The sequence below is a fragment of the Rattus norvegicus genome, chromosome 11 (assembly GCF_036323735.1).
Source record: "Rattus norvegicus strain BN/NHsdMcwi chromosome 11, GRCr8, whole genome shotgun sequence".
NCBI classification, from domain to species: domain Eukaryota; kingdom Metazoa; phylum Chordata; class Mammalia; order Rodentia; family Muridae; genus Rattus; species Rattus norvegicus.
In genome coordinates, this window is record NC_086029.1 from 75,881,526 (window position 1) to 75,904,673 (window position 23,148).

At 48.1% G+C, this 23,148-nt stretch overlaps 1 protein-coding gene across 8 annotated transcripts in view; it reads right to left on the reverse strand.

The window, feature by feature from the left end:
- Popdc2 (popeye domain containing 2) overlaps positions 1 to 15,569 on the reverse strand; it is a 47,027-nt gene extending 31,458 nt beyond the window's left edge. For 2 of the 8 annotated variants that reach the window (XM_008768734.4, XM_008768733.4), the window contains exons 1-4: positions 13,829 to 15,569; positions 7,624 to 7,732; positions 5,914 to 6,084; positions 2,753 to 3,302 (exon numbers count right to left, since the gene is read on the reverse strand). In XM_008768734.4, the coding sequence (XP_008766956.1) occupies positions 2,796 to 3,302; positions 5,914 to 6,084; positions 7,624 to 7,732; positions 13,829 to 14,319 (1,278 nt within the window). In that variant the 5' untranslated portion in view covers positions 14,320 to 15,569 and the 3' untranslated portion in view covers positions 2,753 to 2,795. Of the gene's footprint in view, positions 1 to 2,259; positions 3,303 to 5,913; positions 6,204 to 7,623; positions 7,733 to 13,828 lie in introns of those variants that run through there. The other 6 variants (XM_063270640.1, XM_063270639.1, XR_005491039.2 and 3 more) reach the window with 5 other exon arrangements.
- Between the last annotated feature and the right edge of the window lie 7,579 nt (positions 15,570 to 23,148).

The following is a 23,148-nucleotide window of genomic DNA, read 5'->3' on the forward strand; positions in this document are numbered from 1 at the left end:
CTGAGCAAGCCATGGGGAACAAGCCAGTAAGCAGCGTCCCTCTGTGGCCTCTGCATCAGCTCCTGCCTCCAGGTTCCTGCCCTGTGTGAGTTCCTGCCCTGACTTTTGATGATGCACAGCCGCAGGGAAGTGCAAGCCATGTAAACCCTTTCCTCTCCAAGTTCCTTTAGCCATGGTGTTTCATCACAGCCACAGAAACCCTAATGAGACATTGATAATGAAGAAAAACAACCCAATCTCTGTACGGAAATTCGATAGGCTTTGTAAGACGCTGATGAGGTCCTGCAGAGCAGAGCTGGAAGAAAGACCTGGGCAGAGAAGGCTGCTGCCCAGACCTCATCCACACAGGGGGCCTCCGCCAGGAGAGCAGCCACTGCTGAGGCCCCAGAGCTTGAGCGCCTGCTTCTAAGAGCAGACTGACTGCCCAGGAGACCTCCCAGTGGCTGTTTGCAATGGCAGCCATCAGCTGGCTCAGAACATACAAACGGCAGTCCACAGCAATCAGTTTTCACGCTGAGGGGAGAGTCTGAGTGGGGTGTGACAGATCTGTCTTTGGCAGAATGCATAGATGTGGGTAGCCTGAGGTTCAGTCGTCACCCAGTTCTTCTGAAGCTGAGGGCTGGATGTGGTCTCTCTTGGCCTCCTCCCAGACTGCTTCTCGGTTGGGAGAGGATTCTGCCAGCCACCACGCTGGAAACCAAACCACTTCTGCCAGATCCCAGCTGTTACTGAGGTGTTGGAAGTGCTGCCCCCTGCCAGCCCTTTCCCATAGGGTGGGAAGGCAGAGGGTAGGCTGCGGGGAGGGAAGGAGAAGCAGCCGGCAGTCACGAGGAAGCTGTGTGACCACTTATGGGCTATATGTTCGCCTGTTCTGAAGATTCTGTGGTTTGAAAGTAAAACCCACCTGTTCTTTCCTTCCTCTCTGCTATTTAAATACACAAGAAGGCCGGAGGCAAAACGGTGGTTCTGGGAAAGATTCCACGATGGTTTGGAATCATCCACATAGAGGAAATGACGTCAGGGCCAGAGGCGAGAAGGATTTCAGCTTGGGATGAAGCATGGATTGCTTCTGGGGTGTGAAGAGCTTGTGTAGGGGACCCCAAGACATCCTGTGATTTTGCACAGTGAGTTAGGCTCCCAGAAAAGGACGCCTCAGAAGAGCTAAGGTTATTTCTAACAGCAGCACAAAGTAGATTCTGTCCAGATTTGCTTTACTATAGAGCCAGCCGCAAAAGGACTAGTGTCCTTCAATGAATCTGTCCCCTGGGGTTTGGGAAACATCCGTAAGGCCTTTTATTTCCAGCCTTTATTTGAATATATTTTTTTTTTAATCTTCGGATAACTCCTTGAAGGAGTTAGGATTCGGAATTAGCAAAATGGAGACCCAAGGTCGCTTAGGGAAGAGAAGAGAGAGCAAAGCCAGAGACTGGGCAAAGGGGAAAGAAAGCAACCAGATTGCTTAACAGCCAAGCAACAGAACAGAGAAGTCATGCGCAGCTGGGGACGGAGAGGGTGAAGTGTGAGCAAGAGGGATGCTGAGAGCCACGAAACGAAACAACAGGGACAAGTAGGAGTCAGGCATGGGAAAGAATCCGAAAGAAGAGCAGAAGTCAGCGCTCTGTGAGGAAGCAGGCTGGACAGCACGAAGCGCCCACAGTTCACACTGGTCAGCAAGGAAGGGGTGCGGAAAGACAGAAAGAGGACAAGAGGACAGGAAAGTACTCTAAGGTATCCTGGGCTTCAGAGCTCCTCCTCAGGAAATGATAAAGCCCATAGCTCCGAAGCCAATGTCCGTCTTCACGGCTTCTATCGCTGGCTTTCTCATCAGCAACGTGATGAAAACACGCATGCATTCATTCACTCCGTGCACCTCGGAGGCCTTCCCGCCAGACTAGTTCTTCACATCTAGGGGGTGCTTATCTAAAAGTGCCAGGTTCCTTTGTGCACCCCTGTCACCAAGAATGCCTTCCAGGTTGTGGATGGCGGGACTTTCCTTAGGAAAAGCCAAGCCTCCACCATGGTTGGGTAGAGTCCAGACGAAAATGTCAAAGCACTATAAGATCAATCAGGAGACCATGAAAGCAACTTCCCAGAACTATCAAACACAGCCTTCCTGGCACGCACTCCTACAATCGAAATCCTGTTCCTACCTGGGTCTAAGACCAGGCCACTGCCCACACACGTGGGCTGCTGGGAAAATCCGGGCTGTCCTACGTGTGTCCTAGTAATGTTTTAGTCAAAGCACTGTCTGGGCCTCACCTGAGTGACCAGCACCGTCTGCCGCTGGGCAGGAGGAAAGCAAGATAGGGCCATTTGTTTCCCAAACTAATTGCCTGCCATCACCATTCGCTTTGGTTTTAACAGTCCTTCCTAGTGAAGACTCGGGGACAGCTTCTTCCCAGAACTCTCTGTGCCAGGGAGACAATCAGTAGAACCACGCCAGCATTCTCTTCCCTAGAAACACATGCCACATGCAAAAATCTCCTTAGCCCCAGCAGCAAGCAGTCTTAGCTATTAGCAAAAATCTAGCCACGCCCACCCCCGAAAGATGAGAGCCCATTGGTCTGCTCTGAATGTCGATCAGCCCATTCTCCACAAACTAACCACAACTAATCATGAGTAGGTTTAGAAAATCTTTCATACCATGCATACATCTGCTGTGAGCACAGGCAGGGTTGAGTTATAGCAGTGAGTCCTCTGAGGGGTTCAGAAATAGTGTCCGGAACAAGGCATATTCACCTCGCATACTTACACAGGATCCGGAGACGGCGTCTGTGCCCGTGTTAGTTCTGCCCTCACCTCATGTACTCCCCATCGCTCCTATAATCCATAAATGACTCTGATCCCGAAACCTCCTCAAAGTCCTCCAGCACCAGGCTGGTGGAGTCCTCACCCAGGGTGCCGCTGTCAGGCCTGGACATCCTGGCCCGGGGCAGAGGCACAGGGAAGTTGGTGGTAGCTGGAGGTGGGGAACAAGAGGGTGTTGGCAAGATGCAGATGGGCCGGGCCTGAGCAGGGGACACAGCTGCCTCCAGGGTTTCTTCATCCTCTTTCTCAGACTCTGGTGCCCCATCAGAGGCTGAGGGACTCAGGACATGGTAAAGGCTGGGAAGGCGGATGTCGAAGCGTAACCCAAACTTGGCAAACAGCTTGTCATTGAGGGTATAGAGTTTCTCGGAGATGTCATAGCCCAGCAGGGCTGAGAAAAGGCGGGAGATGTATCGCTCTCGGTTCAAAAGAAGGTGAAGATTTTTCCGGGGCCAGGAAATGTAGCTACATTCAGTCTCAGCGGTCAGCGTCACCTGAGGGGTTAGAAGCAGAGAGGGAAATGTTTAAAGTGCAAAGAAACAGGTTACTATTTTGACTTGGGAGCACCCTATGGCCTTGCTGGGAGAAAGACCAGGGACAGGCTTCTTGTGTGCACTGTGATGTGCATGCCCAGTATCAGGACTGAAGTCAGTCCCTTGTTCAGCTGCCTACCACCTCCTGGAGCCTCACTTTGCATGTCCCATCTCTCCTCAGTTCTGAGGTTCCACTGTTGATAACAGCAATGGCTGCAAAAGATTCTGAGTAGAAAGGCGAGAGATGGGGAGGCTTCCTGGTGTCCTGAAGAGAGGTCATGCTGAAGACTTCATTTTAAGAGAGAAGAACTAAGAACCAGGCTTGGTGGCCTGTGCCTGTAATCCCAGTGACTGGAGGCTGAGGTGGGAGGATGACAAGTTCAAGTCCAGCTTCACCACTCTGTGGTGCATTAGGAAGCTTCCCGCCTCCCCCACCACTTCCCCCCTTACCATTCTACTTAGAATCTTTGGCAGCCATTATTGTGATTGACAGTGGAACTGCAGAGCCAAGGAGATGGGATATGCAAATTGAGGTCCCAAGAGGTGATGAGCAACTGAGCAGGGGACTGACACAGCTCCTGACATGGGAAATGACTGACCACAGCTCCTGACATGGGAAATGCACACTTTAGAGGAAAAAAAAAATCAAGACCTGGGAAGGAGATAACTTAGTGGTAGAGTGGTTAAACATGTGTGTAAGGCCTGGGGTTGACTTCCCTGTGTGTGTGTGTGTGTGTGTGTGTGTGTGTGTGAGAGAGAGAGAGAGAGAGAGAGAGAGAGAGAGAGAGAGAGAGAACAATGCACAAGGCACAGTCACTAAAAGGGCTGGGGAGAAAAGTTTGTTGAGAGAAATGGCTACAGAGTAAGCATGACAAACTATCAGATAGGCAGAACACTGGGGTTCAGGTCCCAGTATCTGCTCTTAACTTGGTTACAAACTGAAGGATCTCATGACTCGGATCAGGAGCAATGGAACGGGTCCCCTTCCTTAGTTATTTAAGGACCTAGGAATTTCTGTCTACTCACTGTGCCTAGGATGCAAACTAGATTATGCCAGCAGGAGAAAAAGGCAACAGCGTATACTTGGTACACAGTAGGGCTCCATAATCCATGTACAAATGATGATCTGGGCACGGTGTCTCGTACCTTATAAGCACCCAGGAGTGGACCAGAACTGGAAGCTAGCTTGGGCTACATAGTGATTCTAGGGTAACCTGAGCTACAGAGTAAGACCCTGTCTCAACCCCAAAGATGGGTAGCAAAGCTAAGGTTAAATGGAACTGTTCCAAGGACAGTATAGAAAAGAGAATAAACTTAGACAACGTTGAATGGTCTGACTGATACAACCCTTTGGCTGACAGGGCTACAGTGTGTTGGTGTTTGTGAGTGGTGAAGGCGGCCGTCCAGGCTAAGCTTTACTGAGCTCTGAGTATGTTCCAGACGTTGTATTGAGTGCCTTTGTTGCTGACTATGAAGTATGGTTCAACGTATTCTCTGTTAGAGACTATCTACAACTCCTTCAACTCTTGCCTTTCAGGGCTAGAAAGTTGGCTGAGGGGTTAAGAGTACTGGCTGTTCTTGCAGAGGACTTAAGTTTGAGTCTCAGCACCAACATTCACCACTGCTTATATCTTCAGCTCTAATGGATCGAACACCCCCCCCACACACACACACAAATAAACCTTTATGCTTTTTTTTTCAAGACTGGACCTCTCTGTGTAGCCCTAGGTGCCCTGGAACTCACTCTGTAGTCCAGGCTGGCCTCAAACTCATAGAGATCCACCCGCCTCTGTCTCCCAAGTGCTGAGATTAAAGGCATGTGCCACCACCACCTGGCTTAAAAATAAATCTTGTAAAAAAGACACATCTTAAAAACAACTCTCACCTTGCCTACGTTACCTCTCGTCACACCCCTCTCCTCTTCCCCCATGTCTGCTGTGCCCTTCCTCTACCTCGTACTGTCCACGGTTTCTTCATCACGCTATGCGTAACAGGGCTCTAAATTAGTCATCAGAACCAGAAGCTGGGGGCTGGTTTCGGGTCTGCCCCGTACCAGCTGTGTAACATCCGTTACTATCATGTCTGGGCATGTCGCCTCCTGAGAGAATTCTTACGAGAACACTCACCAAGGGCTGAGCGAGTGGCTTTCAGCCTGTGCCCTAAATGTCCTTATCAGAAAGTCCCAGACAAGAAACCAGTGTCAGGCAGAGAGCAGATGAGCCTCAGGAAGACCTGACCTAGATGCAATCCATGTCCAGAAGGGCAGGCACAGCGAGCGTGGGTGCTATTACTGCTTCCGTTGTTTCGAAAGAATAAGATAATCATTTTCTTTGCTTTACTTTCACGGTTAGCTACCTTTATATTTATTCACCCTTTTTAATGCTGGGGTTATAAAAAACACATCACCGTGCCTCACTTTTTTGTGGGTGCTGGGAAATCTTAACTCAGGTCCACATGCTTGCACAGTAACCGTTTACCAGAAAACCTGCTTTTTGATTGGCTCTCACACGCATACGAGACTGTCTGGACTAAAGTTTTGATAAAGTGCCAAGTTTTTTCTTTATGAGCATACCTGGATAGGACAGGAGTCCAGCAAAACAGGTTGCAGATTGGAGGCTAACGATGAACTCTGTGGGATACGCGTGTGCCCTGCACTTGATGAATGTTTCGAGAACGTCACAGGGCCAGCAGCCAGCAGGTCTGCTGTACTGGGTGGCTGAGGGGTGTGATGGGATGCTGAGATCTGTATGAAATGTGCTGTGTGAGTTATGATTTGGGCAGGAACCAGGATTGTTCTTCCAATCAACAAAGTCACATCACAGGCAAAGTCAAGACGAAATACAACGCAACAACATTTGATACCTGCAAAGAGGAAATGGGACTTCACACAGCCAGCAGCAAGGGTGGGGATCTCATTGCTTCTAAATGAGGCAAATGCTCAAGATATAAACGGTGGAACTCGAGCAGCTTACATTCCAGGCAGAGAGGCCATCTGGGGTAACAGTCCTTCCTTTGGAGTATCACCCACCTGCTCCTCCCTGTCAGCGCCACAGCCTGCTCTGGCTGGTTCCAGCCACCAGGGCTCTTCTGTCATCCTGGCCTGAGGGAGATCCCAGAGAATGGGAGGGTGCAGATGGGACAAAGGTTCGGAGATTGGAGCTGGTCAGTGGCTCTGGCAGTGGCAGGAAGGCTGCTTCTCTGACAATATCACTACAGAGCTAGGGTTAGGACAGAAGAGGCCCAGACAGTGGGATTGCCTGGTAGGTGTCTGTTCAGGGTTAGCTCAGAGGCTGACTAGAGGACTCTCTGGTAGACATCACAGAAGATACACAGACCCCAGGACAGCAGACTGTCTGGCAGCATCCCTGAGAGGGTTGAGCGGACCGCTCCTCTGATGGTCCAAGCTCTTGCTTGCCTCGTCTATTCTCTAGCTGAGTACATGGTGCTCTGGGCCTTGGCTGCCCTATCTGTCAAACAGTAGAACAGTAATACAATCTAGTGCAGTGTATGATTCAGCAAGACAATAAAAACGTGCTGTGTGCCACTGCTAGCCATCAGCAACTCAGATCCACAAGGGTGAAGGAGTGCAGAGGGGACAGCAAAGGCTGTGAGTGGCTCAAGAGTCTTCTGAGACCCCAACTGCTTGTGGGCAACCAGTTCAGCAACAACTGTTCCTGGGACTGTCTTTTGGAGTGGAGATAGAGACAGACGCAGGGCCGGTGATGCCTCCACACCATTAGAATAGAGAGCTTGAGCACACAGCCAGCTTAAACAAAGGACGCGCTCAAGCAGGCTGCACAGGGGCAGAGAGGCCAGAAGATGAACCTGGGGAGCCCTCATGGGAGAGTTCTGGGGAGCATGGTGGTTTGTTTAGAAGGGAAAATGCATTTCAGATACAGGGCAATAGAAGGGTCAGGTTGTGGTGGTACCAGTGTCCGGCATAGAACGAGCAGTATGTACCAGGAGGGCTGGAGCTGCTGAAAGTTCAGTTACCCTAATCGGATGAGCTTTTTTTATCCCGTGGGCATTAATCTTTTGGAAGAGTTGTAGGCTCATGAGTTACATGGCTGCCTGTCAGGGACCAGAGCCACCCTTCCCTGTTCCCCAGACCCAGGAGCCCAGGCACTCTTCTCAAGAGAAGGCAGGGACCATTATCCTGCCCACTCTTAGCATCACATTTGGTGGTGGTCAAAGGGCAGATGGGAGAGAGGGGAAGGGGGAGGTAGCAATGCCGTAGGCTTTCAGTGGCAGGTGCCCGTGCTACCCCGGGGCTCCTTATTACCTGGAAGGTCCCCTCCTCAGAAGGCTGCAGGGATTCCCATTCAGGAGAGTCCATGAACTGGTATGGGAAGATGTAGTGTAGAAACTGCCCATCCTGGCTCACTCGAACCCTGACAAAAGGAGAGAAGAGACTGAATGGAAAAGGACAACGGCTGATCTGTGCTGAGGCCACCTATTGCCGAGTCACTGAAACTCTCCAGCAGAAATGCTCGGCTAAAGTGCAGGGAGCCAGCGCAGCTATGGCCCCATTAAAGATGGAGACAAAGCTCGCACAGCCCTCATCACATTCACGATTTTCTATTCCACGGTGCAGAATGAGAGTCCTGGGGAGGGGAGCGGGTACTAAGAACACTTGGGGGTCTATCGGCATGGGTTATGTGTATATGAGTCTAACATGGCAGATCATGTGTGTATGAGCTCATGGGTGGCCACTCAACATGTGGGAAGCTATGGCAGGGGGATTGCCATGATTGTGAAGCCAGCCTGGCCTACATAAGCGCCAGAGCAGAAAGGACTAGAGTGAGACCCTGTATCACCACTACCACCCCAATACTCCCTGCACCCCACAGACCCAACACACACCCCAAAGAAGGAGGAGGAGAAAAGGAAGGGATAAAAAGAGGAAAATAGAAAGGAAAGAAGGAAGTAAAACCTCCTGAAAACTCCCTCAGGCATGAGCTTTATCTCAAAGCAATTAAAAACATCTCTGCAGGTGAGTCGTGGACATTATTAATTTTAAAATCTCCCCAATAATTCCACTCTGTATCCAGGATGCAAACCACAGTGCTGGGTTCTGCTGTACACTAGTGACATGTGGCTGTTTCAATTGAGATTTACACTCATTAAAATTAAATAAAGTTCATGTCAGTCCAGTTACTCAGTCACATTAATCACACCCCAAGCACGTGTGCTCTGTGGCTGCCATAGTGCATAGCATGGATGTAGAATGTCTCTGATGCCATGAGAGGTGCTGCCCTGCCTTTCCCCTTCCTGGCAGGGGGCAGTGCTCAGGATGACTCATGCTTGCAAGAGAAAAAAGAGGGCTTGAGAGGAAGGCAAATGGACGCTTCGAATGTGCCTGCCCGTTTCGTCATCATGGTGAGGTAGGGTAGACTGTTTTCTTTCTTTCTTTATTTCACTACCATGAAAACAGATGGTCAGGAAAACTTCATGGTGAACTTAAGGTCACATGGCTAGCAGGCAAACAGATTCTATGTTCTCTCACCATGATGTCCCATTATGGGAGTTTGGAATGATGAACTGGCTGGTTTTGTGTGTCAACTTGACACAAGCTGAAGTTATCACAAAGGAGCCTTAGTTGAGGAAATGCCTCCATGAGACCCAGCTGTAAGGCATTTCTCAATTAGTGATCAAGGGCAGGGGAGCAGACCATGGTGGGTGGTGCCATCCCTGGGCTGGAGGTCCTGGGTTCTATAAGAGAGCAAGCTGAGCAAGGCAGGGGAAGCAAGCCAGGAAGTAACATCCCTCCATGGCCTCTGCATCAGCTCCTGCTTCTTGTCCTGCTTGAGTTCCAGTCCTGACTTCCTTTGGTAACGAACAGCAGTGTGGAAGTGTAAGCTGAGTAAACCCTTTCCTCCCCAACTTGCTTCTTAGTCATGATGTTTGTGCAGGAATAGAAACCCTGACACAGACAGGTAAGTAAGTAGTGGTGGACACTTCCAACATCACCACTCTTCTACCTTCACCAAACACAGGGACAACGGGATCCTAAACTCCTCAGACACTGATGCTTCTGACACGCACACGTCCCCAATGCCGCTCCAACGTCATCGAGACTTAAGAACTGGAGTTGAGTTACTGTGACTTGTGACTCGTGCCTTGGGCAGAGACACAGTGGTTAAACTAACACATCCTGTGTTCAAGAACTAAAACCTTGTCTCTCAAATAGTGAAACCCCGACTTTGCACAGGGATGTGCCCCAACTGGCCACGGGAGAATCTAAATCATACAGAAAGCCAAAAGACATGATCTTATCTTATTCCAGCCTGAGGCCGAGGTGCACGCCTTTCTTTAAGTTTGAAAAAAAAAAATCCTTTTCTTTTCTTAAAGGACCCAACTCACATCAGCTAGATAGAGTGGGTTTCTGTAGCTGAGACCAGGAATCCTAATTAATTTAAAAAGTTTTATGAATATGATTAGTCTACACTACCAACCCGTTAAACAACTGCTCTGGCCTTTGCCATGAGCACAGGCTTGCTTTACATCTCAGGGTAAGCAACCTCACTAATGCTGTTTGCTGGATCTTATTATGGCCAGCACCCACCCTGGTACTTTGTCCCTGCAGGGAAGGGGCCTGCATTCTGTGCGGGTCTGGTACGGTACCTGGCACACCAACCTGCATAAAGTGAGTGATTTCTGGATGTTGTGTAACATCTAGACAGTGTGGGTCTTTTCCTCCATTCCCCAGAAACCTCAGGTTTTCACATCCACCTCTTTTAAAGCAGGTTCTGTCAGGCAAAGAAGGAAACAAGTGCGCCTTTGTGGCACACATGCTCACCTGGAGGGAGCTGCCTTTCTATTACGTCTGCAGCTTCTCTCACTAACCCACTATTCACAGAACCTCCCGTGTTCCTGAAGACTGAGGGCCACAGAGGTGGGTATACTCTGAGCCTTGCCTTTGAGCGGAGTGGAAGACTCCAGCAGGTAAAACCCTGGCTGCAGGTCAGTGTGCTGAGTACTGGGGTGGAGTGGGCTCACAGGAGAGGGGGTGGAAGAGCCTGGTCCTTTTAGGGAACAGACTTCTCAAGATGACATTCCGTCTGAGTTTTGAAGACTAAACGGGCTACGATGAGCAGGTGAGGGTAGCGATGGGCAGAGATCTGGGAAGTTTAATGAGAGAGCCTGTTCTCAAATACCTTCTGCTCCTCTTCCTCCAAGCCACAGGAGTTCTAACTGGATGTGTGGCTGCACAGCTAAAGGCTATGCCTTCTTCATTGCCCTGCTAGGTTCGGCCAAGGGGTTAAGTTCTGGCCAATGGGATATTCGTATCCTTGAGTCTCCCCTGAATGAATGCCTGGATAGAGCATGTACATCACTGACTATTAAGACTATTCCTAGTCATTAAGTAATTACCTAATAGATGATCACCTAGAGAGGAAAGGTCTCAAACCACGGGAAGAACAGAGCTGGCCTCTGATGGCAGAAACACTCACTACAAGACCAGGAAATATATACAGACAGCCCGGATGATGCAAGAGAAAATAAAGGGCCACATTCCCCACCCTCAGGGCCTTCACACATGCTGTCTTTGGTTAGACCAGCTTCTCCCAGGGCTGGGCTGACTCCTTGCAGGAGTGTCTGACCTCCCAGAAAACGAAGATCTATAACTTAAAAATGTGCTCTCGTTACACTTACTATTTCTCCTTGGCAACACTGGCTCCATGATTAATCACTGTGGCACATAATTATTATTGGCTTAAGCTCCAAGTGGTCAAGACAATGCTTGTCACATCTAACACTGGATCCCTAGTCTTAGTCTTTTTTGGGGGGGGGGTTGGGTTGGGGAGGTCAAGATTTTATTGTCTTCACAACAAAATCAGCTTAGAACTGGGTCATTTGGCCATTTCTCTTCTTGTCGCCTCCCAGTTCAAAATGCTTGCATCTCTTAATAGCTAGCATCCTCTTAGATCTGCAGTTGGGCTCGACGCACTCCGGTCTCAGCACAAGTCTAGTTTTAGACTTTTTGTGGAAAATGGGCTTAGTCTGCCTACCATAGTCACTCTGTCTCCTGTCATAATGCCACTCTCCCTGGGCAGACAGAGAACCCTTGCCCTTCTTGTACTTTGTCACCTTGTGGGGTTGTGCTTCTCACATGTCTTGCAGAATGTCTAGTGGGTCTTAGGGACATTCACCATGTTTGCAGGATTGCTATCAGCTTAGAAAGAAAGAGGATAGAGCAGCAACAGAAGTTTATAGGCTGCCTCAGTGCTCTTAAAAAACATCCAAAGAAGGCAGGGAAAATAGAAGGGAGGGGGGAGGGAAGAAAAGAAGAAAGAAACAATGAATGGACGAACAAAGAGCAAAGATGTATGTGTATTTGTGTGTTATCTGTGTCTGTCTCTGTGTCTGTCTGTCTGTCTGTCTGTCTGTCTCTCTCTCTCTCTCTCTCTGTGTGTGTGTGTGTGTGTGTGTGTGTGTGTGTGTGTGTGTGTGTGAAGAAAAAGCATCTCTAAGGAAAGAAGACACCAGGACATATATCATTTCTCCTCCCATCTACTCAGGTAAAGAAGTTGGTTCTCAAAGCATACTGCCAAGGCGTGACACTGTCTAATGTCTGAGCAGGCTGAAAGGCACACCAAAATGGATTTTAGCTGGTGTGCTGTATCCTTTATCTCTGGTGTCCTCCTCGGTCACATCAGGTCATCTCCTTGCACTGTCATAGCTTAGACAGTTGCCTATTCTGGAGGGCTGTGCATGTGGGGTCTGGTGTACTGCATCCTCTATGAAACCAAGAGTGAACATAGTTCATCAGGGGGACAGGCTTTGAGGAAGTCACAGTGTTCTCTGAGTACTGCAAGGGTTGGCTGCCCTTGTCAAAACCAAACAGCAAAGCCTCTGGGGTTTGAGCAGAAGGTTCCAGGGACACACCCCTAGGGCAGGGTGGACTCTACAAGAGCCAGCACTTCCTGGCACAAAAGGAGTTTCTTCTGTACCTAGAGGCATTGAGTATCACTCTAACCCAGATGCCATGATTCTCTCTGAAAACCAAAGCCCAGTCATAGATGGGAGGCCCTCCCTCTTGTCCACTCATCAAAGCTGACGGGATGGCACTGAAAGGCAACAAGCCAGAAAGAACAGCAACAGAGCCCCTACCCAGGCCTTGAAAGTCAAGGGGAAACCTGATGGCCTGGTTCTAATTCTTGATATTTAGTGTACTAGGAAAAGCTATGTGGAAAGACAAGCCTTGTTTTCCCCTTCTCGGGGACTCAGTCTTATACAAGCTCACAGTAAATGTGTTACAAGACACAGAGCCATATCAGAACTGTATGCTTCTGCCGAATGAACACCATACACAGGAGAGGCCAGTCTCTGCGAGCCTCAGTCCCCTGCCCTCAACATGAAGAGCAAACCGCATGCCTCCCATGTCTTATAAGCATGGAGCTAAGTACTGAACACCTAATAACAACCATGGTGCAGTCAGCCATCTTAATTCATTTCTCTCCCCATCTCTCCTTCCTTCCCTTCATTCCCTTCCTTCCTTTTCCTCTTCCCTTTGCCTTTTCACTCTTTCCTCCTTTCCTTCTTCCCCTCCTCTCATCTATCCCTTTCCCCGCCCGTCCTTTCTTGCAACCAGAATGTCTTTTTTCGCCTCATGCTTGATCTCCAGCAAGGTGATAGAGGGGACTGTCAACCGTCAGGTGCTATGAGGCAACGTTTCAAAGGATGCACTGATGTCAACAAAGCAAGGGACGCAGAGCCCACGGGGGTTTCTCATTGAACATCCAACAGCCACTGTTGCCAATGTCCTGCTCTCCCTCTCCCTCTCCCTCTGAGGTACATGTCTCCACCACAGCAAATCCCCAGTGAGACATCTGTAGGTTTTACTACTCTTCTGCCACAATGGGGCCCTCAGGTTACAGCAGAGCCTCTCAGTGGAACAGTGGGCCTGGGAACACAGGTGGGGCTAGTGCCTCTGCAGCTGTCAGTACCTGGGCTACACTCCAGAGCTTATACAGGATGTCTCGACACAACAAGGTGTTTCCCGGATGCCCTGGCAGGGAACAGAGGCCGCTGGAAATATTGTTCTTTGTTTGTTTGTTTATTTCCTGCACACAGTGGGCACTTAGCAAGTGTTAAACGCATATGAAGGGGCAAATTGATCTTACTGAAATGGTCACTCTTCTAATGCTCACAGAGATTGCCGCACTTTAGGCGTGACACATGGGGGTGGGGGTGGGGGTGCTGTATCCATTTTGGGTCTGGCCTCACCAACCCTTCCAGTGGCAAGTAAACACAGCCACCCTTGGTCGTGTAGAAGTTGCCTCACGATTCTAGCTTCCTCTTGGAAAGTGTCAAGAAAGAGGAAGCAAAGTCACTCCTGGGGGGGAAAAAAAAATCTATCTGGGTTTGTTTGACTTTCCATATCTGTCCCTTGATGAACGGGGACACGAAATGGAAGGGGACACTAGGGAACAGGAAGTGTGGGCGGGGGGAATTCCAGGCATGGACAACACAGAATAGCTTACCGGCCTGAGAGGAGCAGGGACAGGCGGTTGATGGGTGTCTCACCCTCCACAGCGTAGGTCTGCTCTGTGGCCAGTGTCAAGACCTGCTCATGGCAACAGTGGACAATTTCCTTGTAGGCCTGCAGGGGTACCTGCAGGGGCAGGCACAGTGTCTTGTAGAGGAGGTCGAACTCCTCCGGGAGGGTATTCACCCGAACGCGATATACCAGGTGCGCCATCTGAAGCAGGCAAGCCACTGTCAGGAGGACGTTCCAAAGGACGATGTCTAGCCCACAAGCATCAAGCCAGCCCCACAGCACGAGGCAGAGGTAGCCTGGGCCCAGGATGCCGAAAAGGTAGAAGCATCCGTATACTCCACTGCCTGCCATAAAGCCCATAAGCAAGAAGCAGTTGGCCAGGTGGTAGACAGCCCCCTCCACATCCGGTTTCCAGCCACTGCACACAGGCCGCTGCCAGAGGAGCTGAGCCACCGTGCTGCCATTGGCACTCATCTTGGGGGCTCTCGGGGCCTTTGCAGGCTCTGATATGGTCTCCACAAAGGAAACTGGGGTAAAAAAAAAATCAGTTAATCTGTATTCCCAAGTGGCTTCTCACCACCTTTGCTGGCAGGAATGCTTCCGGTGGCTCTGAGAAAAAATGCCAGGACATAGTACACTTCATGGAAGCTTGAAAACCTAAGTTTGCTGTTTGGAATTTTCTTTTCCTTCTTCCTTCCTCTCTCTTTCTCAGCAAAGCTCTTGTTCCCCCCGTAGTGCTCTGGTAAATGTCTTTGGCTCCGGCTTTCTTAGGATACTCTTCATAGTTAGTTCTTAGCAAAAAGCATACAATGTCCTGAGAGAAGGTAGGAACTGGACACCACGAACTTCAGCAACATAGGGCGAAGCAGCCACATCCTGCTCTCCGTCGTCCCGGGCAGAGTGGGGAGTGGAGAGCCAGCAGGAGAGGCACACTTGTGTTCCATTTGGAATGCATGATCTCTTGGCACCGGAAGAAAGGGTGACCCCAGAGGGATACCATGTTTGGAATTGGAATCCAAGAGGTGCTGGCAGTGAAAGAAAACAGGCCAGGCAAACAGGCAGGCTGGCACAGCACTTAGCATACCTCCAGGGGACAAGATAAGACCCAGGGTCAACAGAGGCAGGCAGGGAGGGTCAGAGGGAAAAAGCGAGTAGGGAATTTAGGTCCGTGGAGTAGTCGGGACACAGTGCAGATGTCCTGTCGGGAGGATTTGGGGATTTGTGGGAGGTAGAAGGACAGTCCAGAGTGGGGATGCCTGGGACTATTAACAGAAATGGCACTGGCGGGGAGAACCGGAAAGCCCCGTGAAAGGTTTAAGAGACTCAGCAAACATCATTGTGCGGTAATTTGACATTTGTTCAACAAAAGCAGCTGAGTAAAGCAGCCCCTTCAACTCTGAGTTGACACTCAGATGTCTGCACAAAGTAATAGTCAAGGTAACACATGACCTAAGTCACCGTCCCATCTACATACCAATAACCTCAAGTTAGAATGACTGCCTAGGAAATAAATACTCTTGGTACTCTGGACCTCAACTGAGCAGTGTACACGCACATTCTCAATCATCACTGCTCTCCTAGAGCTGAGGAAAATGGAGCCTCCGAGAGGTAACATGTTCCAACGTGGAGCAAGCAGCAAAGCCAGGACTTGAACCTGAGACCGTCAAACAAAATACTCCTAAGTGAAGTTCCCAGTAAGCAGAAATGCCGAAACTAGATCCATGACTCCACAATCCTAAGATGTCTGATGACTTTCAAGGACATCTAAATGAACCTGGGGGACCAGTTTTGGACTGCTGAGAAGTAAATAGGACTGTGCGAACATTAAAGCCAAGAGACCGCATCTGGCTTCTGGAGGACTTGCTGGGTCTCCATCCTGGCTGCTTTGGTCAGGGGCACCGTCGCCCTAACTCCACAAAGCTTCCCTGAATTGAGTAACTTAACACTGAGGAGAAGTGGGAAGTTAAAGGTGGTGCTGAAGCTTCCAACTCAACACTCAGTGTACACTGTGACCTGAATGCCACTTTATAAGGGAGAGACTACAAACGACAACGGCAACAAATTACCAAATTAAGTTTAAAGAACGGTGTGACCCAGGAAGAAGGGTGGTGTGGGGAAGGCACGGGGAGGCTGCGGTGGAAGGGGGAGCAGACTCTCTCAGGGTGAGCAGGGAGAAGCATAGTTACAGTAGTCAGACATTCTTGCCCTGCTAAGGGAAGACGTTGTAAATTTTTAATTGGAATCGATTGATCTGCAGATGGCTTCATACTTCCCTGTCTCTGGGGAGAGGTACAGAAAGGGCTGGGGGCATTTGGAGAACAAAGCAACACAAGACTCTCACAGCAGGCTTTCGGTGTCAGATGCCTTTCTGGAATTTTCTTTGGGTTTGTTGATTGATTGATTGCCTGGGTTCAGTTCAGCCCATGCTCACCTGGAAACTCACCAGGCAGTCCAGGCTGGCCTGGAATTCTTGGGAATCCTCCTGCCTGGCCTCCCCGGTGCTGGGGTTATACGTGTGACTGTGACGTCATGTGTTCAGTAGAGGGTGGGGCTATGCTGCTTTTGCTGTCTGCCTGCTTCCCAAGCAACTTGCCCACTTCAGCTAGCAGCTGCTGTTTGTGTAGGCAACATGGCTCCCTGCCAGAGGTTGGAGTCCCTGCCAGCTGTCAATGGGCAGGCACAGAGAAGCAACCAAGGCTCTGAGATAGAGTTTCAAAGCATGTCAGCAAGACAGTCCAAGACTGCCCATAGGCTTGGCCCTGACCCTTTAAAGAGACAGGCGGGTCAACTGCTTGATCGTCTACTGTCCCTGTCCAACCACCTGAGACGAACTGAGCGGAGAGAACTAACACTTACCAAACAGTTAACAAGAGAACACGATAGATAGTATTCTATCATCTAAGTTTTTGACAGGGTCTTACTGTATATCCACCACCCCCAACCCCCTTTTTAATAGAAGAAAAAGGCTTAGAGTAGCTAAGGAACTTGTCTTAACTCACAGAAGTAATATATGAATGGTGACTAAAGCCCAGTCTGTGTGAGTCTAACTGTAAATTCCCGCTACACCAGGAGTTTGGGTGTTGCCCAGCACCTACATACATGTATTGTAACAGAGGGCCTAACTATGTTGCAGGAGTCGGTGTAAGACTGATGCCCATGGGTCGGCAGGTGACAATAACAGGAAATGATGTGTTTTTATTTAAAAAGTCACTTGATAGAGATAAGAGAATAAATATGTTGTGTGTGTTGAGATAGTATGTCCTTATGAGGAAACCACAGACATGCCAGCATGCGCACGGTGGAAAGAAACAGAAGTAACGCCATTTGGTAATTTAAGTCAGTAAGTATTTATTTAGACAAACTGAGGTAGTAAGAGAGGTCACAAAGATGAAATGGGGAAAAAAATCCCCTCCAGGGTAGTTTTGATCTAGAGGGAAGACTAACCTGGGAAAACCCAGAAATGTCATAAAAGGTGGCCACAGGGACAAAGGAAAATCTCTGAAGGGGATGCTAAGAAGAAAGAGAAAAATAAGAAAACAGCAGGGGGCTGGGGGGTGATTTAAGGAGGACTAAAATTTGCTCAGGTGCTCTCCGCTGGGCACGCCAAGAACAGGGTACAGATGTGTGGGCAAGCCCAGAACAGAAGATGTGCACATGGACATAAGGTAGCCCTCGACCTTCCAGACAGCTGGGCAACAATGCAATACTTGCAGGTTCAGTCAGGAGACGCCATGCCAAGGGTGAGAAGGACAAGGACAAACATCAGCAGCTTAGATTGTTCAAAGCCGGCCTTGGCCATGGTCATAGATGTGACACCTCCCGTCTCCCGACTCCAGGCTGGAGACTGAGAGACATATCTGTGTTGCTTATGGCCCTGCAGTTGGCTGTCCTGCTTCTTGGGGCTGAATATGTCCTGACTGGGGTCCTCTACAGCAGTGGTTCTCAACCTTCCTAACACTGGGACCCTTCACTACCACACCTCATGCTGTGGTGACCCCCAAGCATAAAATTATTTTGTTGCTTCTTCGTAACTGTAATTTTGCGACTGTTGTGAATCATAATGTAAACATCTGTGTTTTCTGATGGCCTTGGATGACCCCTGTGAAAGGGTCCTGTGACCCCCAAAAGGTTCGGGACCCACAGGTGGGGAGAACTGCTGGTCCACAGGCTCTCTTCAGGAGACAGCTTCCTGAACACTGGCTGACTGTCGGATTCTACAAAACAGGACACGGCGTTCTCATCCTCTACCCAGTTTTCTCTTCGACGTTTGAGTCAACTCTGAGAGGAACTGATCTTATTCCCTCGATGTGGCCACTCAGGATGGCTAGGGTGAGATGGAGTACTGGTTTCTCACTCAGTATCCATTTACCCCTTCCTCCTGTGAAACACAATTTCAGTTCTGTCTGAAGATCTGACAAGACTTGGAAGGATCAGGCCCTGCTCAAACCATTTAGCCTTAGGTGCACCACTGACAACCATTGTTTTTGTAAAAATACACACAGCATTGCTCAATCAGACTGAAAAGGGGGATTTGGAAATTCCACACCTGAGGAAAGGTTTCTGCCTCTTCTCCCGGTCTTGAAGAAGAAGGTACACACTTGGTTTCACTGGTCTTAGAAAACTCTAGGACAATAAACCTGGGTGCTGGATGGCCCCAGCACCTCTGGTAGATACAACTGTAGGTGGAGTTGCTTCAACTCCGGCCTCTCACAACTGTGCTCATTCTTCTTGATGGGAGGTTTTCTATACTTGCTGTTTAACTCACTAAACTTGACGAAAGATGAAACTCTGTGGGTTTTATCTTTTTACATTTTTTAAAAGACAATATCTCATTGTAGCACTGGGCACTGGCTGGCCTGGAATTCACTATGTAGCACAGGCTAGCTTTGAACTTATGGAGATCCACTTGCCTCTGCCCCGAGTGCTGGGATTTAAGAGATGTGCCTTCTTAGAGGTCGGACATGGTCTGGCTTGAACTTGCACAGGCCTTGTACATGCTGTCAGTCTGAGTTCATGCATGCATAGGCTCTGCTGTGTATGGAAAACCCAACTGATATCTGCTAGGAGAGGGGAAAATCAGTTTTCTTCAATGGAGTGACACTGGGTATATCAGCCACACTGTAGAGTAAGCAGGCCTTATGATCAGGAATAGTTGGTCAACACAAATTGGAACCCATGTTTTAAGTGTGTGTTTGATTTTTTTTTTTAAGAGAATAGGAAAGAAAGTGGGGATAAGAGAGAAGGTGGGGAGGAAAAAAGTATGATCAAAATATATCATATGAAAAAAATTTGGGCTGGAGAGATGGCTCAGCCATTAAAGGCTAGGCTCACAACCAAAAATATAAAAAAAAGCATCAGAGAAAAAAATTTAAGGTATGTGCCACTACACTTGGGTGGTGTGTGTGTGTGTGTGTGTGTGTGTGTGTGTAGTATGTGTGTGTATAATATATTCATTCATGCGGATGTAGAGGTTAGAGGTCAATGGTGTACTCCCCCCCCCCTTTTTTTAGACTGGGTCTCTCAGTGAACCCAGAGCTCAGAATGGCTGGTTAGCAAGCTCGAGCCCTGGAGAGCTGCCTGTTTCACACCTGGCTTTCATATGGGGTAGAGATGGGAACTCAAGTCCTCATGTTTGTGAAGCAGGCACTTCATCAATGAGCCATGTCCAGAGCTTTAGCTTTTAGTAGCTAAATAAAGAACTGGTGGGCAGAGTTACATGAGAACTCTTGTGGGAAGCACCTTGAATACCCATCGCAATATCAAATTCAGATTTAATTTCTGATTATACTTCTGTACTCATTAGATGTTCTTTATGAGCAGAGGGCTCATCTTACAAATCTTCGTACACTGAGCACACCACAGTTCAGTGTGCCCTTACTTGGCTTCTCTGTCTGGTGAGCAGGCTGTATATATGATGTGTGCTGGTAAGTTGTCCTGTGTTGTTTGTGCTTTGGGAAGCTGGCCCTAGAAATGCCGTTGCCCACTACCCTCCCCTACCCACCCCTGCCCCATGCACACACTTTAGACCAGTGTTTTCCAACCTTCCTAACGCCGTGACCCTTTAATACAGCTCCTCATGCTGTGGTGGCTCCTGACCATGAAACTATTTTCACTGCTACTTCATAACTGTAATCTTGCTATTGTTATGAACAGTAATGTATATTTGTTTTCTGATGGTCTAGACCTGTGAAAGGGCCGTTCTAGACCTCCATGCGTTGCGACCCCCAGGTTGAGAACCACAGCATTGAACCCACATGTTTATATCAAGTGTCCTCCAAAAATCCATCCTGGGTCAGGCTGGACTCCTGGCTCAGAAACAAGGGAAGGGAAAAGGCAAACAGACAAGGGCATCTAAAATACCATGCCCTTAAGAAATGCTTGAGCAGAACTAGTTCCAATAGAGATGACTATTGTTTCCCCGTAATATAAAAACACCTGTGTTGGAAATGGGGCGTTGGAAGGACCCTCTCAATCACAAACTCCAGCTGCCTTGGCCTCCCCAGCAGCTTCTGCTGGATCACTGTAAGCAGCTCATTCAGGACCTTATCTTTCTGTGGTCATTTGCTCCTTTACAAAGGAGACTCTGCTCTTTCCAGACTCTGAAACAGCTGGCTGCCTGAATAGGGCTTCCTTGTTCATTTCTGCTAGATGCTAGATGTTTTGAGCACCTACTTCGATGGTATTTTGCTATTTGTTCTCTGACCTTTCTTTACTATATATTTAATGAATTCACTCATTCATGCCTGAAAGCATAGCTATAAACCAGAGAGCATCCTTTGGTCTAACAGAGCAAGCAGTATGTCAGATCTCATCAGTCAACATTCAGAGCTCTTCTTACAGATCAGCCTTCACTAGATATGTATTGAATGAACACACACACACACACAAACACACACACCTGTATATATCCACAAATGTGAATTTTTATCAGATGCCTGGTACAGTGTGCACACTTCCGGTCAGCTATTTGGCAGGACAACTTCCTTGTGACTAACCATGTGAACTCACCTCACTTGCACAATAGAGATTACAGTTTCTCTAGAAGGCAGAGTAATTCTAGGACTGGCCCTGCCTAGGGATATGGGACTGTTTCCACTAACTTCAAAGTTGAATATTTCAAGGTTAAACAAAGAAACTGTGCATAAGGGAGACATAGAAAATGTCGGAATTCCGTGGTCATCTACTACATCACATTATTTTTCCATGATTGTGCTAGTATCTCTTCAGATTATTCTGATATGCTACATTCTGTCTCCAGGAAGGCCTGTGCACCAGGAAGGGATGGGCGGAGGGTCTTCTGAGATGTGTTCTCAAAGGCAGTGCTTTAGTTTCTCACAAATCAGGTAAGGAAACTGGAAAAGGTTAAAATATTCAATGTGTTGCCTATGAACAGAGGGAAATGGGAACCCTCAGATACTAAGGAACACGTGGAGGAGGTTGCCTTTCTAATTATGAACTGGACAGCATGCATCAGTGGCCTTGGAAACATGCATAACCTCTGGGTATGGTGGGCTTCTGTGATTTACCCTTCACACAGGCACAAAACCAGTCAACAACTAAACAGACACACAGACACACACACAGACACACACAGACACACACAGAGACATACACACATATAGACACACACACACAGACACACACACACACAGACATACACACACACACACACACACACACACAGAGAGACACAGACACACAGTATCTATGTATCTGACATCATCTGTCTCAGCCTGAGATGCAATTCTATCTGGAGGGGTCTCTGACACATAGTAAGTATACATACATAGTTCTGGTTAAGCTCTAGTAAGCCATAGAGTACATTCATACATCTAATGATGCAGAATATTATCTCATTAGGAATAAGAGTACATTTGAAAAATATAAAAATAGTTTTGCTTCTATTTTAAATAATTAGCGTTGGAGAGATGGCTCAGTGGTTAAGAGTGTTTGCTGCTCCTGCAAGAGCCCCAGGTTTAGTTCCTAGCACCCACGCAATGGCTCTGTAACTCCAGTTCCCACACAACTAATATTTCCTTCTGGCCTCTGAGGGCACCAGTACATGTGTGGTACAGACACACATACAGGAAAATAACCATACACACAAAATAAAAATAAACCTTTAAAAATCATGTCAAGTATGATTACCATACCTAGAATCCCAGGATGCAGGAAGCAGAGGAAAGAACACAAGTTTCAGGTTACTTTGTGCTATAAGGAACGACCCCGTCACACCTCCCTGGAAATACGAATACAGAGGCTATGTCTGGGACAATCTACTTACACCTAGCATCAGCTGCCGGGGTCATCTGTTCTCCATTTTGTAGCCTAGGGTGTATGCAAGCAACCATCTAAGGGACTGTCTGAGTGGGAAGGTAGTTGATAGCTGTCTCCATAAGCCACACAGCGTTTATTAAAAGCATTATACTCAGTGAATATCAAGTAAAACTATGAGTAAAGAATCAAAGAGCTAGAGAATGCTAGTAATACTAAATGTAAGTAGCCAGCTGCTCCATAAATTACATTAGTTTCGTGGTCACAAAGCTTTTAAGCTAGATATTGTTTTGGGGATTTTTGTTTTGTTTTTCAGATAAGAAAGATCCATTGTTGACTTACTGATCGCACATAGCTGGCTGCTAAGCCCATGCCTGTCATACGTCAAAGTCATCTAGTTGTTGGGGCTGTAGTCCTCGCTACTCAGGAGACTGAAGCAGGAGTCCAAGCTCAAGGCCTCAGAGTAGGTCCAAGTCACAGTATAAAAAAGGTAAGAACAGAGCTAAGGGGGCTGGGGATTTAGCTCAGTGGTAGAGCGCTTACCTAGGAAGCACAAGGCCCTGGGTTCGGTCCCCAGCTCCGAAAAAAAAAAAAAAAAAAAAAAAAAAAAAAAAAAGAACAGAGCTAAGGAGACAGGTAGAGCATCTTCCTAGCTTGCATAAGACCTAAGTCCAATATCCAGCACCACAATGGCTACTACTACAAAAAAGAAAGGAAGGAAGGAAGGAAGGAAGGAAGGAAGGAAGCAAGGAAGGGAAAAGAGCCACACACTTAACCATTAATTAGGTCAGGATCTTGAAGGATCTAATTGAGCTCTTTTATTCTATAAAGGAATCAACCACACACAAAGATTAAATGTTCCTCAGCATCTTCTGTTTTTGAGGTGTTTATTTAGCCTTGTGTATGCCAGGCAGGTTCTCTGCCACTAAATGAAATCTAGAGCCTGTGTCTGAGATTTTCAACTCAATGCACTGAGAGGCAAAAATATGAGCTTTATTGGCATTTGAGCAGCTACAAGGTCACAAGTTT